This window comes from Phyllostomus discolor, chromosome 7 (genome assembly GCF_004126475.2).
Source record: "Phyllostomus discolor isolate MPI-MPIP mPhyDis1 chromosome 7, mPhyDis1.pri.v3, whole genome shotgun sequence".
In the NCBI taxonomy this organism is placed as follows: Eukaryota; Metazoa; Chordata; class Mammalia; order Chiroptera; family Phyllostomidae; genus Phyllostomus; species Phyllostomus discolor.
Window position 1 is genome coordinate 19,929,807 of NC_040909.2, and position 18,861 is coordinate 19,948,667.

At 38.0% G+C, this 18,861-nt stretch overlaps 1 protein-coding gene across 8 annotated transcripts in view; it reads left to right on the forward strand.

The window, feature by feature from the left end:
- NGLY1 (N-glycanase 1) overlaps window positions 1-16,128 on the forward strand; it is a 44,208-nt gene extending 28,080 nt beyond the window's left edge. For 6 of the 8 annotated variants that reach the window (XM_036030589.1, XM_036030588.1, XM_028518125.2 and 3 more), the window contains 5 exons: window positions 972-1,082; window positions 2,322-2,486; window positions 7,296-7,481; window positions 14,648-14,825; window positions 15,202-16,128. In XM_036030589.1, coding sequence (XP_035886482.1) covers window positions 972-1,082; window positions 2,322-2,486; window positions 7,296-7,481; window positions 14,648-14,825; window positions 15,202-15,377 — 816 coding nt within the window. In that variant the 3' untranslated portion in view covers window positions 15,378-16,128. The remainder of the gene's footprint in view (window positions 1-971; window positions 1,083-2,321; window positions 2,487-7,295; window positions 7,482-14,647; window positions 14,826-15,201) is intronic. The other 2 variants (XM_036030585.1, XM_028518127.2) reach the window with 2 other exon arrangements.
- The last annotated feature ends 2,733 nt before the right edge of the window (window positions 16,129-18,861 follow it).

The following is an 18,861-nucleotide window of genomic DNA, read 5'->3' on the forward strand; positions in this document are numbered from 1 at the left end:
TCTAAGCAACTGCTCTACTGTTTTCCACAGTGATGGTGCCGCTTTACATTCTCACCAGCAGCACGTGAGAGTTCCCAGTTTCTCCAAGTCTTTGCTAACTGACATTTTTTATGGTCTCATTCTTTAATTTTAGCCTTTTTGCTAGATGTGTAGTGGTATCTCATTGTGGTTTTCATTTGCATTTATGAGCAATACTGAGCGTCTGCATATGTGCTTATTTGCCATCCGTGTGTCCTCTTTGCCCATTTTTTAAAATGGGATTTCTTTATTACTGAGTTTTGAAAGCTCCTTGTATATTCTGAATGCAAGTCCTTTATTACATATATGCTTTGCAAAAAAGTTCTCCTTATCTGTGTCTTATCATTTCATTTCCTCATGACTTTTGAAGAAAAGAAATCAATGAAGTTCAGTTTATTGATTTGTTCTTTTATGGATCATGCTCTTTGATGTTGTATCTAAGAAATTTTTGCCCAAGACAATGATATTCTCCTTTATTTTGTTTTATAAGTTTTATACTTTTAACTGTACACTTTTATTTTGTATATATTCCAAGTTATGGATTTAAATTCATTGTTTTGCATGCAGATAATGAATTGTTCTAGCACTTTTGTTGAAAAGATTATCTTTTCTCATTCGAATTGCTTTTGCACCTTTGTCAAAAATCAGTTCTATAATGTAAATTTTAGACACTAACAAATAGAAAAAGTTTTTATTTGTTAAATTTTGTAAAATTTATAGGTAAGTTTAAAAAAGCCTAAATATTGTGAAAACTTCATTTTATCACAGTCCCTTCCTTGGAAGTGTGCCAATTAGAAAATGAATTTTAAAAAGTAGCAGATTGTCCAGTGTTTTTCCACAGGTTTTCAACTTTAAACAAAGAATAGCACTTAAAATTTTATATTTAGGAATTACATTCTAGGTATTTAAGGTTGATGGCTGTAATCTTAAACATTTGTGTTCTGTGATTTGAGGTGGTTGATGTCACTTGGCGATATTCTTGTAAACACGAAGAGGTAATCTCCAGAAGAACTCAGATTAAAGAAGAATTACTTCGAGAAACTATTAATGAGCTCAATAAGCAGGTAGGTGGTGGGCATTTGTCATTTTTGAGAGGACATTTGAAATTTTTTTATATAATCAAGAGCCAGCTTTTAACCCATTGAAATTTTTAAAATTGTAGCATGATTTTGCAAGCAAAAATATTTTTATATGTTAAATGTCTTTTTGTTCATTGAAAAGTTTCATGACCTATTTTAAATACTGTACTTTTTTACATTACATTGTCATGTCTCTTAAAGTTCAGTGAAATAAAATTTCAGTATATATAATACTTGACAAAAAGTATGTTGTTTTATTTACCTCAGTAATTGTGTCTTGAATGTAATTACATACACACATACTTACTCAAGTATGGAAATTTCTGAAACAAGGCACAGGGAATTGTTAACAACGATTCCTCCAAGACCCCGGAGTCCGACAAGGGAAGATTCAGTTTTTATTTTCTATGCCTTTGGTAGCGTGGAAACTTTTTGCTATATATTTGTATGCTTTTTTTTTAATAATTTAAAAAAAACAGTTTTTCTGCTGGAAGGCAGTTAGAATATGGGCGGCTCACTTTGATGCAGGCGGCGATTGAGGTTCAGTCTATTTGGAACCTCACCCTATTTCTAACGTGTAGCCCATCAGAGATCCTAGGCTGAAAACCTGGAGAATTTTCGGGAGCCCCTCCCCTCAGAAGGCTCGCCAGCACTTCATTTCTGCTAAAAACTCTGCTTTGGTTTTCAGCACTTTAGCCTCCGTGTCGTGCTTGCTTTCTCAGCCTCGCCTCATTTCAGTTAACAATTAGCAAGTGCCCGGAAGGGAAAAGAGGTGCAGTATTGGTTCACCTCAATTTATTTCTTGGGATCTTAGTTTCTTCAGTTCTGGCTGCGTAGGTAGTTTTCTGTTGCATTTGAACAGGTGTTTGTACGTGTGTATCTGTGTGTGTGTTTTCCCGCTTCTCCAGGTTTTCTCTCGGGCAGGAGTCTGACACGAGCTAGTTTATCGTGGCCAGAACCAGAGTCCCCCCCCGCCCTTGTTTTAAACCTAGGACAGTAAAGGTCATGAAATTTGGATATGGGTATGAGAATTAAGTTTTCTAAAGTTGTTTTTAATCTTCTGGTGTCCATTTTATTTTCCAAATAATTATACACATGAAAATAAAGTTTGTTACTTCTTTTAAGATTCCCTTAATTACAAATGTTTTAAGTATATTCTTACTTAGAGATGGACCTCTACATTTTACTAATCTTAATGACTTCTTTTTAAAACGTGAATTGCAGAGGCAAATGTCTTTGTCAGAAAACAGAAGAAAAGAACTTCTCCAGAGAATAATTGTGGAGCTTGTTGAGTTTATATCTCCCAAAACCCCTAAACCTGGAGAACTTGGAGGAAGAACATCTGGGTCAGTGGCCTGGAGAGTAGCCCGAGGTGAAATGGGTCTAGAGGTACTTAATTCCTTACGGCATGATAATCTCCTCACTTTCCTGCTTCTTGTACTGCACTCCTTAATACTGCAGAATGCATTGGCCATCACCTTTCAGTTAACTTTTCAGTATGATTACTACTAAAAAATGTAAATATTTAGACTGGCCAAGTTGGTCAGTTGTTTGGAGCTTCAACCTGTGCACCAGAAGGTTTTGGGCTCCGTTCCAGGTCAGGGCACACCCTTAGGTTGTGGGTTTGATCCCAATCAGAACTCTTATGGGGAGCAACCAAACCGATCGATCTCTCTCTCTCTCTCTCTCTCTCTCTCTCTCTCTCTCTCTCTCTCTCTCTCCCCCCTCCCCCTCTCTCCCCCCTCCCTCCCTCCCTCCCTTCCTCCCTCCCTCCTTCTCCCCTTGTCCCTCTCCCCCTGCATTTCTTCTCTCTCCCCCCACCTCTTCCCTCTAAAATCAATAAACATATCCTTGGGTAAGGATTTTTTTTTAAAGTTAGTCTAATCAAATATAGAGTTAGCAAAACATCTTAAAATAGAATTTTTCGCCCTGGCTGGTGTAGCTCAGTGGATTGAGCGTGGGCTGGGAACCAAAGTGTCCCAGGTTCGATCCCCAGCCAGGGTACATGCCTGGCTTGCAGGCCATAACCCCCAGCAACCACACATTGATGTTTCTCTCTCTCTCTCCCCCTCCCTTCCTTCTCTCTCTAAAAATAAATAAATAATAAAATCTTTTGAAAAAAAGGAAAAAAAAACAAAATATTTTTTAAAAATAGAATTTTTCTAATTACCTATATAAATTTTGGGTATAGTGTAACTTTTACTGAAGTATATACAGAAAAATGCACAAATTATAAATGTATAGCTGAACAAATTTTCACAAATTGAGTACCCGTGTAACCACAAACTGGAGTAAAATAGGCCATCAGAAGCTCAGAAACAACTACGAGCTTCCTTTTAGTCACCGCCTTCTACCCCCAGAGTAACCATTATGGTTTCTGATTGGTTTTGCCTGTTACTGTGCTTTACGTCAATAAACATATGTATGTAACTTTTTGTGAATGGTTTCTTTATCTCAGTGTTAGTGAATCATACTTGCTGCTGCATGTTTATGGAGTGCTTATTCTCATTGCTGTGTAATACTCCATTGTATGAATTTCTATATAATTTATCCACGCAACTCTTGATGGGTACTTGGGTTGTTTCCAGCTTTTGGCTCTTAAAAATTGTGCTGTAAACATACATATACATGTTTTCAGTAAATGTATTTACACATTTCAGTTGGGTATATACTAGGTACATAGTTGGAATTGCAAGGTAACAGAGTAAGAGTGTGTTCAGCTTTAGTAGATAGTGCCCGCGTTTTCCAACATGGTGGTGCCAGCTTACACTCTGACCAGCAGTAATATAAGATTTCTCCACATCTTTACATATAGCTGGTATACTCTCTTTTTCAATTAGCAGTTCTGGCAGTGTATAGCATTAGTATGTTATGATTTTAATTTGCATTTTGGTAATGACTAATGAAGTCAAATTCCTGTTCTTTAAATTTTTGAATATCTTTTGGGAAGTGCTTGTTTAAGTTTTTCAACATAAGATTTTAATGCATTTCAAAGAGTTCTGTTTTACCTTTTTTCCCCCACATGAAAATTTTACAGTGGGAAAAATAATAGAATTTGGGTAATTCAGCTGATGAAAGTGTTTATGTCTTGTTACATGTTTGTAAGCATCTGGCATTGGCTAGAAATTATTATTGCTGGTGTGATTACTATTATATTGTCAAACTTATTTTAAGGTACCTCTTGATTAATCTCCCAAAATTGAATAATGAACAATATAAATATAATATCTATAATTAAAGGCTAGGTAAAAAGCTCTGAAATGGACATTAAAAAAGTGTAATAGACTGTCCCTTGTCCTGCCGAAGTCTACAGTTGACTCACTAGAAAGTATTTTGTATGAAGGTCCAAGATTATGCATCATGAAAAATGCGTGAGAGGAAAATAATCCATCATAATATCCATATCAACTGTTCTTAACAAAGTAAAGTTTTTTATCTACTTTTTCTAAATTTGCCACGGTTGCAGTTCATTTCTCCAATAAAGAAATCTATCCAAAAGGAGGAACTATTCCCAGGCACTTTGTTTGCTTTTTAATTTATCCCAGCATCTTTAGCAGGCGGTTGAAAATGTTGGTTCAGCCATAGAATTACAAGATCTAAATCCAACAAATAATTCATATCACTGCTGATGCAGTGCAAGTTACAAGTGTAAATCGAAATGCAGCCAGTTTAAAAGAACTAATTTAATTCACAGCTGTGTTCAATTTAAAACATTGACATTATTTAGGTCTTCATTTCTTTTTCTCTTTTTGGATGGGTGTGCTTCCTCTTGTGTAGCATACAAGTTTAAACTTTAAAAATATGAATTGGGTCATAGGCTCAGATTGTTTCCCCTTTTGAAATTATTTTCTAAATTTCTCAGTTACGGGAGACCATATTAGGGCCATGGATTTAAGATGTCATTTTCCTCTTCAGAAATAGATGTTTATTTTAAAAGTAAATTGAAAAATGTCAGTCCTAAAAAATTATGGAACTATGCCATGAAATGAGTTGGAAAAAAGAAAACATTGGTGATAGATACCATTTTCACAAAGAAGAGCTTTATCTTAGATTTAAAATATTTTATGAAATAGTAATGTCACTCTTATTCCAGATTGTTTGTTCAGTTGCATGCATGGTATGTTCAGTAACATTTATTTTTTTCTTTTCCCTTTTGCAATTAGTTATCCTTTGTAAAATAGTAGATAATGCTGCTTTAAATTTTATTTCCATTTGGCTTATGTCCACTCTGAAATATCTTTGCTGTTACACACTTCTTTGCAGTGTCATACACTGACTTATACTACCAATTTGTAAAAATAATGAACTGCTTTTCTTCTAACTATATGGCAGTAATCTTCACAGGTTCTACTAGGGTATGATCTTCTTATTTATGCACTTAATGTTACTACTTTATAACTCAAGACAGTGATTATTTTTTCTTTCTGTCTGTAAGATGTGTATTCTTACTGATTTTTGTACATTTGAATTTTTTATATTGTTTAATACCTAGTACCCAAAATATCTGATGTGTAACAAAAAAAGTGTTGCCTACTATCCTGATTGATTAGTAAATACTGTAACAAGACATTAACACAGACTAGAGTAGTGGTTCTGTGAAGGTACATGACTTTGCCTTTCATGAGACATTGCCAATGTCTGGAGGTATTTTTGGTTGTTGTCACACCTGGGAGGAGGCATCAAATGATTGCGGAGGTCCGGGATGCTGCTAAATGACTTGCAACGTACAGGGCAGCCCCTAGAACAAAGAATTATCTGACCCAAAATGCTACTATGCCCATCTAAGCGAGAGGGACCATTGTATCAGTGGCACATAAAGATTGGATAAATGTATCATCCTTCTCAAACTTGAGATTCAATCAGTGATTTTAGGATTTCTGGGGACTGTTTTACATTAAAGACAAACATGGATTTATTTGTGGGTAGAATAATTTTAAAGTAAAATATGAGCTGTTACACACCTGTATACAGTTGTTTCAAGCACCTAGACACTCTCCTGCTTTGGGGGTGTCAAAAAAGGACACTCCAAAATGGCTTTCGGTGGAGGATTGAAGGATGAAAAAGAATCAGATATGTGGGAAATAGAAAGAACGGCACTCCAGACAGTGGAACAGCATGTGTCAAGGTCTTGAAGCAGAAACGAGCAGTGCCTTTTTTGGGAACTAAAGGAGAAGTAAAGTGGTGGGAGCATAGTGACAAAAAGGAAGAGTAACATGAGACCTGGTTGGAGAAGTAGGCAGGGGCCAGATCATGCAGCGCCCTGTAAGCCTTGGTGAAGGTGCAGAGTGGAAGTCAGCAGAGTGAGTTAGGCAAGGAAATGCTGTACTGCAATTTTTTTTCAAGATTTTATTTATTTTTAGAGAGAAAGGAAGGGAGGGAGAAAGAGAGGGAGAGAAACATCAGTGTGTGGGTGCCTCTCACACGGCCCACCCTGGGGACCTGGCCTGCAACCCAAGCAGATGCCTTGACCCCAACTGGGAATCGAACCAGTGACCCCTTGTTTCTCAGCCCAGCATTCAGTCCACTGAGCCACACCAGCCAGGGCAACTTACATTTTTTAAAAAACTTACTTTAATTACTGCGTGACACATGGTCAGAAAAGGTAAAATTTGAAATCTGGCAGTCAGCTTTGGGAGACAATTGTAGTAGTCCAATTAGGGTATGGTAATGATGGAAATGAAGAAAAATAAATGAATTTAGGTGAAGTCAGAGCTATTATTTATACTTCTCCTTTTCTGTTTTGTAACAGTCATTGCTATATTAACATACTGATCATGTTTAACCTATAAAATATTTTCCAAAGTTTTCAGTGGCACCAGTTTTTCATTTCCTTTTTAGAGAGAGAGGAAGTGGGTGAGAGAAGAAACATCAGTTTGTTGTTCCCCTTATTTATGAATTCATTGGTTGTTTCACATATGTTCCCTGACCGGAAATCCAACCCGCAACCTTGACAAGTAGGACGATGCTCTAAACAGCTGAGCTGCCTGGCCAGGGCCCAATTTTTCATTTTCAACTTGAAGAAATCTCTTACTGTTTTACATAGAATTCTCTCCCCCCCTTTCTCCATCCTTCTCTCTCCCCCTCCCTCTGTTCCCCTTTTTCTCCCTCCCTCCCTCTACCTCCCCTCCCCCCATATTTATAAAATATATATATATATCTTTCATTACTTTGAAAAAGTAACTCTGCTTTCTTTTTAAGAATAAAGAAACTGTGTTCATCCCCTCTGAAAATGAGAAGATTTCTAAACAGCTTCACCTTTGTTACAATATTGTGCAAGATCATTATGTTCGAGTTTCTAATAATAATCAAATCATTTCTGGATGGGAGAATGGTGTGTGGAAAATGGAGTCCATATTCAGAAAAGTTGAGAAAGACTGGAACATGGTAACGTACTGCACGGAACTGTTTATAACCTTTGTCATTGTTTAAACAGATCGAGATTGGCTTCATTTTCCAGTTGTGTGTAATGTGAAAACTGATATGTCAAAATTACTTTTAGTATTCCTTAACCCTGTAAAAGAAATTCTGTTCCCAACATTTAATCAAGAGACCAAAAGAAATTTTTGCGTTTGTAACAAGGAAGTATCTGTTTTCACCAAGGAGGCTAAATTTAATACTTTCATGGGGAAAAATAATCAGGCATATGACCAATCCATGAGACTAGTTTTTGCTTAAATATATGAAGTATATTGTTATTTAATTTATTCACACGTACGTATTGATTCCCTACCAAAGACAGTCTGTTAGGGGATATAGCATTCAGTTCAAAGTCCCAGGAGCTAACCATTTAATACACTTTCATTTCATCATAATGTGGATGATGCAGCAGTGATGTTGGCTATTAATACTCTGTCTTAAAGATGAGAGAAATGCAGTGCTGGCCCTGGCGTCGTTCCCATGTGCCAGTCTTCATGTTACATCTCTCATTATCTGTAACAAGTAAGAGGCTTTGCTGTTAACCTGCCCCACCTCTCAGATACGTACCAAAAATAAGCTATTCAAATGAATATTCAAGTGGCCTTGACAGACCTAACTATGCTAGTGATAGATTTTCATAGGAGTTAATGAACTTACTGAGAGCTTTTCAAGTTAGCTTGCCAAGTGTTTGAGTGGGAAGGGAGTTGTTCACTTAGAGACACTGGATAGATGAAAGAGTGAGTCACGGATGAACAAACCGCTAGTGTTACGAGCACCTACTACTCTGTGCTGTTGTAGCAGGCACCAATCAGAGTGCAGAAGGCATACAGAGACCTGAGGTCCCTGGTTTTTTCCCAGTCAGAAGTTTTTGTTCTAAAACTTATCTTGGTGATCTTTTTGTATTAAACCAAAAACAGCTTATAGCATTTTTAAAATTGTGGATTTAGGAATTTTCTTCTTTAATTAAAGAAGGACATAAAAAATAAAACTAGATACAATTTAAATTTTTAAAATTTGAATCTATATCTGTGCCTGTAATTGATTTATAGCTGATGACAGGCACTGAACAACTTCTGGAAGACTATTCTTCCCCAAAGGACTTTTCTGAACAGAACGCAGTATAGAACGGGTATGTTTTTTTATCCAAGTACTAAACTAGCCCGGCATGCCATTCTTCCCAACTGCCAGTGTGAGTGGAGAGAGTGAAGGCAGAGGAAGCAGTGCTGTGTTGCGGAAGGCAGGGCGTGCTGAGAAACAGGTCTGCTGTGTGGCCCGTGTCCTCCCTGTGTCGCTCACTCATCGGTCCATCAGCAGACGTTTACTGGGTGCCTCTTGCGCTAGGCATTGTTGTCAGCTACATGGATGGAAAGAGGAAGGTACAGTTCCTGCTCTCACAGTCTTAATGGGAAACCCAAGCATAAACAGCCAACTTAACTGTGATGAAGAGTGCTATAATAAGGATATCAGCACATTGCTATGGAAACACCAAGGAGGGAGTAATTAGCTCTGGCTGTGGGAGTTGGGCAAAGCGCCACAGAGCAGGCAGCATTTGAGCTGGACGCTGAAGGATGAGTAGGTGTTCGTGAGGCAGGGGGAACAGCAGGGGGAGAGCATGGAGTACATGGCATGTTTTGAGATGTCTAAATAGAGCATTGTGGCCAGAGGAGGTGTATTGTATGAGAAAGGTTTAAATAATGTAAATGAGATGCAAAGGCGATTAAATGAAAAACAGGCCCCTACTCAAGTTATGCCTTTATAGGCTTTTACAAAGGGCATCTTTTTTGAAGTTGAGTGGATCAGTTTTCGGTTACAATATTTAGTGCCAAGTGAAGAAAAATATTAGAATCTTAACTATATTGTAGAGACTAATAGGTCAGAAGTAATATATTAACATTAAAACTTGAGTTTTCCCCCAAGTCAGTATTTTTAGTTCTGTACTATCATGTCCACAAGTTAGGGATTGTCTGACTCCACTAAATAGAAGCAGCCTGTTTCTGTTTATTTTTAATTTTGTTTTTATTTGCCACTTACAGTTGACATTTTGTATTATTTTATATTGGTTTCAGGTGTACAGCATAGTGTTTAGAGATTTGTATAATTTACGAAGTCATTCCCCCTAGTAAGTTTAGTACCCACTTGGCACCATACATAGTTAAAACAATATTATTCACTATATTCCCAATGCTGTACTTTTATATCCCTGTGACTGTTTTGTAACTGCCAATTTGTACTTAATATTCTTTCACGTTGACTGTTACCACACCTTGCCTCCATAATCTCCAGCCTGGAATCAAGGCAGATCATATGCAGCCTGCTCTTGGGTATTTAGAACACATTCTCACTCTCTCAAAGAGGTAGCTCCCAGGAGCACAGGGACTTACTGCAGTGTACTGTTTAGCAAGTACATTCTTCAGTGATGTGTGGATTTGAAAGGAATATAAAAAGCATCAAGACCAATTTACTCTTTACGAGGCAAATGGTAACACCTAAGTAAAGGTGGTGTTAATGGCTTCCCAACTAGTCTCCCTGCACATGTCCTGGTCCCTTCCAGTCTGGCCCTTGTGGCCTTCTCTGGCCTTGCCTTGTACCATGACGCCCCCACCCCACCCTGCATTGCGGTGCCCTGCCTTTCTGCCCTCTCCACAGAACCTCCTTTACTTTCTTTTTAGTTAGATTAACTTATTCCTGTCCTTAGAACTGGGCTGAAGCCTTACTCCTCCACTCCCAGCTAACTGAATTCGTTTTCCCCTTTATTGACTTACGCCATGTACCTCTCCTTCGTGACATTAATTCAAAAAATATGCCTAGGAAGAGATTATTTGTTTCTTGCCTACTAGATTATAAACATTCTCTGGGCAGAGACCTTGTGTTTTTCTATCCACTTTTGTGTTACTCTCAGTATCCATTTACCTGTCATAGTATCTGATGTATAAGAATGTTTAGTAAAGTTTGCTGAATGACCGAGTGTGTATGGCATGAAATCGGCACCACCCTATGGCTATGGAGACCACCATAGTAACCCTTGTCTTCATACACACTGTGTCCCTTGGACATTCTTACATACTTTGCATTTTTGAGCAATTTTATCAGTCTTTTTGTCAGTAGAGTCATTTTAGCACTTTTTGATATGTGGCATTATGTCAGGAATTCATTCATTTATTCATTCAGCAAACATGCACATTGTCAGACATTGCACTTGGCATTTAGGATATAAGGTGAATTAAGAAGCAAACCTCAAGGTGAGCATAGGCTAGTGCAGGAGAAAAACACATTGACCAGCTATTTATTACATTAGTACGGTAAGTGCTGGGAGCGTGTACTAAGGGAGAGAAGACAGAAGGAAGAGCTATTGTCCCATCTTGAGGGAAGACCTTGCAGAAGAAGTAATATCTGAGTGGAGCAGATACCACTCCACTCCTTTTGGAGGAGCAGGCAGACGGAGAGTTTCTTGCTGTAAAAGCACAAGATGTGGAAGAGGAGGGTGTCTGGGGGCATGAGAAATAGCATGTGCAAAATCACAGAGGAGAGAAACAGCAGCTCCGTCCAGGGAAGAGTGAGTCGTAGGAAATGTGGGCCACAATAGTGGGAAATGAGAGTGGAGGGGTAACCAGTTGCCAGGTCCCAGGGACTTGGATAACCTGGCACCTATGTAATAGGAATCCATGAAAGTTCAGGCAAGGAGAGGAGGTGATCACACTAGCGGCCCAGGAGCTGCAGATGGAAAAAGTCAGAAGCATAGAATAGAAAGATTACAGTGGGGACTGATAGTGGTTCATGTTTGATTTCAGTCATAATGTGGAATAAGCAAAAATAAGATTCGTGAACAACACCAGTTCACCAGCATTAAATTAAAATCTCTTGAAATACAACTGCTCTGTTGGATATCTGTAGGAATGACTGACTACAGAGTGTCTGCTGTGCAGTGAACTTAATTAGAGTTAATCCCAGCAGCCTAAACAGAAGAATAATTTTAGGAGCATACAAACTTCAAACAGTGCAGTACAAACCAAACCTCTGGGAATCCATAGCAACAGGCAGACCAGCCTGGCCTGCAGTAATCAGAACATTTCTAAGTGGAGATCTCCTGTAGAATGTGAACATGAAAAACCTGACATGCAGATTGTTCTGTGTTGAAAGTAGTGGGTACAGACACAACCCAAAGAACCAGTGTCATTTGTGTACATTGTGAGTGGTGTAACTTAAACCTTAGTCCACAGACACACGCTCTTGTTCCCACCCTCAGGTCGTGATATGTCTACATGGCCTTACAGACGCCAGAGAGGGGCAAGGGTGGGTCACTGGGGGGCGCCATAGAGATTTCAGTCAGTAGGCGAAAAACTCCATGACTTCTGTAATGTCACTGCTGCTAACGCAGGGGTAGCCATGCTCACCTCTTAGTAGTCCCGTAAATTGCAAAGACATACATGTAGAACTATACACAGTAATGATGAATTTGAAAAGCCAACAGTCAAAAAGTTGTCTAACATCACAACCTTAGGAACACCCACCAGTTACAAAAGTGCTTTTTTTGGGTTTCAACACAAAAATTGAATATTTGAGAGCTTAAAGTATATTATTCTCTGAAATAAATTAAAATTACTCATTCTATTGGCATTACATATGGGACCACATTTGGAAGTATATGTAAATATTATTGTTTTGGTACATTTCAAATGACCAAACTAAGTGTGCATATTCTTGGTAACTCCCTACCACCTCTAAAAATGCTGAATCAAAATAAATTGGTTAAAATGCTCCAGACAGAATATATTATGTGAAAAAGATTTTCACATAATATAATCACATGAATATGAATTTTCAATATAAATAGGGTCTGTTTTACCTCCATATGCCATTTGTTTAGCCTGAGACCTTTTATTTGCTCACAATATGTTTGGTTGTTTATTTAAGCATTTAAGAATTCAGTGATGAACCATCTTATGCTTTAACTATATAGTCTTAAAAGCTGATGTCTTTAGGATTGAAAAAATGTAAGTCTCAGAACAAGTGATTCTCTAAGACAAGTTCAGCAATTCTCACAAACCTCCTCTGACAGTTAAAACCACACTTCTGGCCCAGAGCCACCTGGTATAATTCAGACAGTTTGAGGGATAAGCTAGAAATTTGAAACTAACCTGACTTCAGCCTATCATATTTTATACCCACATTTTTGGGGGGACATTTGAAACCACTGAGCCCTGAAAATCCATTACATAGAAGTGTATACTGAGATAAGAATTTGAATGTATTTCTGTCGTAAGATTACTTTCCCCTCGCCTTCTAGTTCCTTCCTTCCAGCCTCCCCTCACCCCCCCCCCCCCCCCCCGCCCGCCTTTCTTCCTGCTGTTTGGCTTATCTTTTCCAGGTAATGTCCTTTACTAAGCCACTTCTTTGAAGACAGAGTTCAGCTGTGGATAGTCAGTTGTTTGGGGTAGGTTAGACAAAGGACTCCCAGGGAGCACTGGTGCAGCCCTGAGCCGCAGGGTCTCCTTACAAACAGCTGTCAGAGGAGCGTGCAGTAGGAACACGTGAGCATCAGGGGACGTTCCAGTGAGGTTGCCCTGACCCTCAGTGGTGGAGCAGTTGACAGTTCCATACACTTAGGTTTGTCATCCAGAGTGACCGTTGTTGATTATATATATCTAGTCGAATGCATTCAAATAATTTTCCCTGGAGGGTGATTGTTTAGTTGTTTTATAATCTCCAGCGCATTGATTTTTAAAAACTTTCAAATTATATTACCTGACATATTTAACCTGGAGGAACAATACCATAAGTTGCCAAATAGAATGGGATATCAGTAGAATGCTAGCAGTGATTTTTTTTTCACTTGATACCTAAAGACATGGAGTAGGACATTCTCACACGATGGGTTTTATATGGTACTTCTGTTTGCCCCTGAGAAGCAGATTTGACATTTCTGAAAGAATATGTATGTGTGTACACATTTTTAATACTCAAATGCTACTTACTAAATCTGCCTATGAATTCAGATCTTGTGCCTCCAGAGAGCTATGATTTGGTTAAGATTATGCAAGTACACCGAAAGTAAAATAGTTACAGTTGAATAAGGGAATATTGGCACTTCAAGGCGGGATAAAATCCCGGAGGACCATGAAAGCCGAGAGTTTAGATTTAATACAAGAGCCAGGTGTTTGCTGTACATTCTAGGGCAGGCAAATGATATGAAGGAAGTGGGGTTTTGAAAACATTCATTAGGCACTTGCAGAAAGATGAGCACAAACTCATGACTGTATGACAAGTGTGGTATAAGTGAAGAAAGGGCTTCACCCCAGATTTATTTCAAACAAATGCACAGATTATTGTGGGACGTTTGGACACAAGGGATTAATAACTAAAGAGTCAGATCCTTAGAGGTTTGAACTTGAGTGAATGCAGTTACCTGTGGAAGATCTGGCTGGGAATGTCAGTTTTCACATCATTGTTTTGAAGAGTGTGGATGAAACTAAGAGGAGATAAGCTGGAAGCAGGCAATGAACTTGGATGCCTAATAGTATAGATTTAAAGTGGTGAGGGGTGTTGAGGATGAAGGAATGGGGAGTGTACTAGGTAGGAGGCAGTCACGAATATTACCTTTTATTAGACCATTACTTAGCAGTGACTGCGGCTCTGTGCTTTGTTGTTATGGTGGGGGTTTTTTTTTTCTTTTCTTTCTCTTTTTTTTTTTTTTTTTTTTTTTGATTTAGAGGACATGGCCCCTCTCACCTAAGAAAGCTTATCTGAAAATGCAGACTTTGAAAAGAGGACACATTAAGAAATAACTGCATTTAAAAGAATTTTTCATTTTCAGCAGGATTCATCATCAAGTTTAAATAGCTGGACTTATTAATTTTAAAAAAATATGATTTACCAAATTTAGTTAGCATGCATCTCTTTAGGGCTGTACTTGTTGGGCTGTGTTCAAATAATATCTTTCTTCCACACAAAAGATACTATAGGGAAAACTGCTAATAAAAATTTTTAAACGTAAAAATTGTTTCCAGTGGGAAAAAATTAGGTTTTTAATAACCGTTTGTACATAGTACCCTGTGACAGTAACACTTTGACTGTATGTGTTTTCTATACTATTTCAGTATTTCCGACGGTTCCTTTTTCCCCCTCTTACTTTGTAGGTGTATTTGGCCCGAAACGAAGGATCGTCTTCTGCTCGTATTTCCTGGAAGTGCGAGTGCGGGTCGGTTGGCCTGAAAGTGGAGAGCGTCTCCGTGAGAGCCAGCAGCCAGACCTTTGAGACGGGCGTGGTGCAGTGGACCCTGCGGGGCGACGCCGCACGGGTGGAGCTGTCGGGCGGTAAGCATCTGACCCGGGAGCTGGTCACGGTGTGGTTAGTCGCGTTGTGTGTGTTTACCATCTGAAGAGTGATTGTACGTACTTGAGGTGTAGTTTTGAGTTTTTCTTACCCAACAATTATTCATCTTATTGCAGAAAAAAAATGTAATTAAAGTCTCTATAACCTCATTCTAATAGAAAGGCTTATGGAAGAAGAAAAATCATTTTTGTTTCAAAGGACACATTTCCTCCACAAAGAATAATTGGTATTTATATTTATTTTTTAAGTGTTGACGTTTACCTACAAGTAAGGTATATAAAACGCATTCCAAAGCCATCCTTTATGTTCTTTAAGTTTCCCAGAGCAAAGTGTTATTTTTTTCTTTTCCTCCCACAGATAAAATTCTTCGCTCCTATCATGATTTTTATGGAGCCACTGAAGTTATTTTGGAAGCAGAATTGAGCAGAGGAGATGGTGTCGTTGCTTGGCAACATACTCAGCTGTTTAGACAAAGCTTAAATGACCATGAAGAAAATTGTTTGGAGATAATTATAAAATTCAGTGACCTTTGAGAACCTGAACATTATAGAAAAGCTGGCAATAATCAAGGATTTACCATGTTTTAAATTAGTCTGTTGGTTCAGTGCATGCTTAGTGGGCAATTTACTACCCTCTGCTAGCATATTTCTTTTGCTGGCTATCCATCATGTATCCCTCATGAAAATATATTCTTTGTACTATGGGCCATAATGAAACCTTGAGTTAAAAACTCCCTTCCATATGTGACTGTAACTCGGAGTAAAGTCTTACTGCCCCAGTATGAGGTTTTAATCTAAAAAGTGTAAGTAGAGTTTTAAAAGTAAAATGACATTATTCATGATTAAATGCTGTTCATGATTATGATAAAATCTTAAGCTAAAAATGGTAACGATATTTTCTGCTCAGCCATTAATTTCTTCATAAGTTAATTCAGTTGGGTTTCCTAAGATTTTAAATAACTGTGAAGAGTAGCATCTCATAAGTTATAATGCATGAAAATTTTTATGATTGTAAATACATAGGCATTCAAGAAATAAAATCAGTTATTTTGCTTTATATCTTTTTAGTGGTTACTTTGCCTAAATAAAAATCTTTAATAAGTATACTAAACATTGAAAAGTGCTTGAATAGACAAGAATTATGAAAACATGTAACATTGTATAAATTCAAAAATACATTATAAATCCATTATATGTAGACATTCAGAAAATACTTTACTTCTGATTTTATTTTTGAGTATTTTTATCTACCTCATTGAATAAACTATCAATCTTGACTTTGAAACTGTGTTACAGTATTATATGCTATATCAAGAGCTGTTTGTATGTGTTCCATGTAACCTCTCCAGTTGAGTTTAGTGAACATTTATTGTGTTTGTGTGCAAAAGCATTGTGATAGTACCCCGAAGGTGGCAGTGGTAAAAAGATATAGCCCCTGTCCTCCACCCGCCTTTGTGATGTTCTGCAAAGTTCTCATCAACTCTTTTTACCAGAAAAGGACATTCGCAGAGATTCTCACCCTGTGCGACTCAATAAGACATGTATATGCATTACAACACGTGTACAAAGATCTGGGAACGGAGGTTTTATATTTGCTTTGTAACTGTAGTGAGACTCTGCTGAGGATCACTTTCTTACTAAAAAGTTTCATTTCAAAAAATTACTTTGTTCATCTAAAGTTATTAATATGTTTTAATGTGGAATTAAATTCCAAGTCTAGAATTCTTGGACTCTCGAATTAACCATAATATTGTTAAGTGGCAAAACACATAAAACTGGAGACTTGACTCATAACCTGTTTTTAGTTGTCTTATATTGGCACATGAGTATTTTGATGATCAAGTGAACCAACCCTCTTAATCCTCATGAGAAAAACTGGAAGATCTACATGCAGTTTTATAAAGCTAGTAATAAAAATGTGGGAACTCAACTAAATGTCCTTTATCTATGAAAAGGGTATCTTCCTGTGGCTTTAAGCAGAAAAGTGGTCAGAGTTAACATGTCCCACATCATGGGGTTGAACCATGGAAGAGGAAAGGTGGGTACACACTTTTCTTCCACATGTTCCATGAGAGTTCCAGCCTCAACACACGTTAATAAATATTTTATTATCCAGGAAAGGTTGGAAGTACTACAGAAGGTCTGGGATAAAAACAGTTCTCAATAATGCGCAAACCAAGCGAGAGTACACTGATAAGGCAAAAGTAACTTAGCAAAGAAGAGTCAGTGGTACAGACGTACTCAATAAACTGGCACTGATATTAGGGGTCACCTTTTATAGCAATCATGTAGTCTGCTGTAACAGAAGAGTGGATGTAAAGCCCTGAAGAAATAACCACACCACACCGTGTTCCTTAAACATGCTGTGATTGATTAGCCTCCCACTGCCACTGCTCCTCGTTTAAAAGGAATTTATTTCTGCCTTGGTGTCAGATCCCGTCAGGACAGATTTTACAGAGTCTGCTTTTCGTTGCGGTGTTTTGTTTTTTGTTTTGTTTTAGTAAGTCCTTTGCTGAAAATCACATTCTCAAAATGAACAAGAGACAACATCTGATGCTTTGATCAGTTTACAAGGAGAAAAAGTGCCTCGGATTAAGGGAGCGCTAGAGAAACTTTATCGTGGACTTTTGAGGCAGGAAGGGTTAGAGATCATTTCACCCACACTCCTCATTTTTACTGAGGAAACGCAAACCTGGAGAAGTTACATGACCCGTCCAACAATGCAGTGGATTATTGACATAGGCAAGATTCACTTATACATCTCAGTCTCCTGCCAAGTCACAGGTTTACAAAATTATGGTCCTGTTGTGTGTGTTGCTGTTTTAGTGGATATTCCATGGATGTAGATATTTCAATAGGAACATTCTATTTGGGGAGGTATTGAAATTGATATTCAGCCCTGGGCTGGTGTGGCTCAGTGGATTGAGTGCCAGCCTGCGAACCAAAGGGTTGCCAGTTCGATTCCCAGTCAGGGCACATGCGTGGGTTGCAGGAAAGATCAGGCTCCCAGTAGGGGGCACAAGAGAAGCAACCGCACATTGATGTTTCCCTCTCTCCTTTCCCTGTATCTAAAAATAAATATTTAAAAAATTTTTTAAAAATTGATATTAGAACCAATTACTTTTCTAACTATTGTTAAACTTTGGGGAACTATATTGTAATTTGATTATAGGTTAGATATGGATGCTTTCATATTTAAAGGTATTTTTATTCCTCTACAACACAACAAATTGTGTTTTGATTTTATAGTCAGAATGAATACCCTCTTAGAAGCAAATAGCTCTGACCCAGGTGGTATTCCTTCCTTAAACACTCTTGGGGGAAGAAGAGAGTAAACCAATACAAGTCTTGATTTGTTTCATTTCACTTAGCATGTACTCCATCACGTCTTTACATTGACCAAAAACACTGTCGTATTTCCGATAGATTTAGAAAGGACCTAAACTAATAATGGCCACCTCTTGAATGTCTAATAAGTGCCCATGACTTCAGCATCTCATTTGAGTATGAGTAAACAGTGGGTACCAACCCATTTTTTAGATAAGGAAACAGGCTGAGAGCCAGTATTTTACTGCCTGTAGGTCTGACAGCCATTCTCAATTCATGACACCCCCACAGGGAAAAAGACTCAGGTGGACACCTTGCCTCTCTTAATTTTCTACAGACTTGCTCTGAGATCAATGCAACTGTGGCAGCAACTAAATATCCATGTGGCAGGAATCGTTTCTGAAGAGCTAAATTATATAAAGTCTAAACAGTGAGGCCCATATTCCTTCCCGGAAGAAGGCATTTTGGGTTGTCAAAGTCTGTTACTCGCTGACTTTAAATGTTTAAATTATTACAGCCATTTTTGTTAAAAATTCAAACAATGAAATACTATAAAGTGGAAGTGCTGCCACCATTCCCCACACCCCACCGTTTTCAGAACCAACCACGAAAATTGTTACATGTGTCTTTCTGGAGCTTTACTGTAGATTTTCACATTCAAACATACAGACACATAAAATCAGTTTTCCTG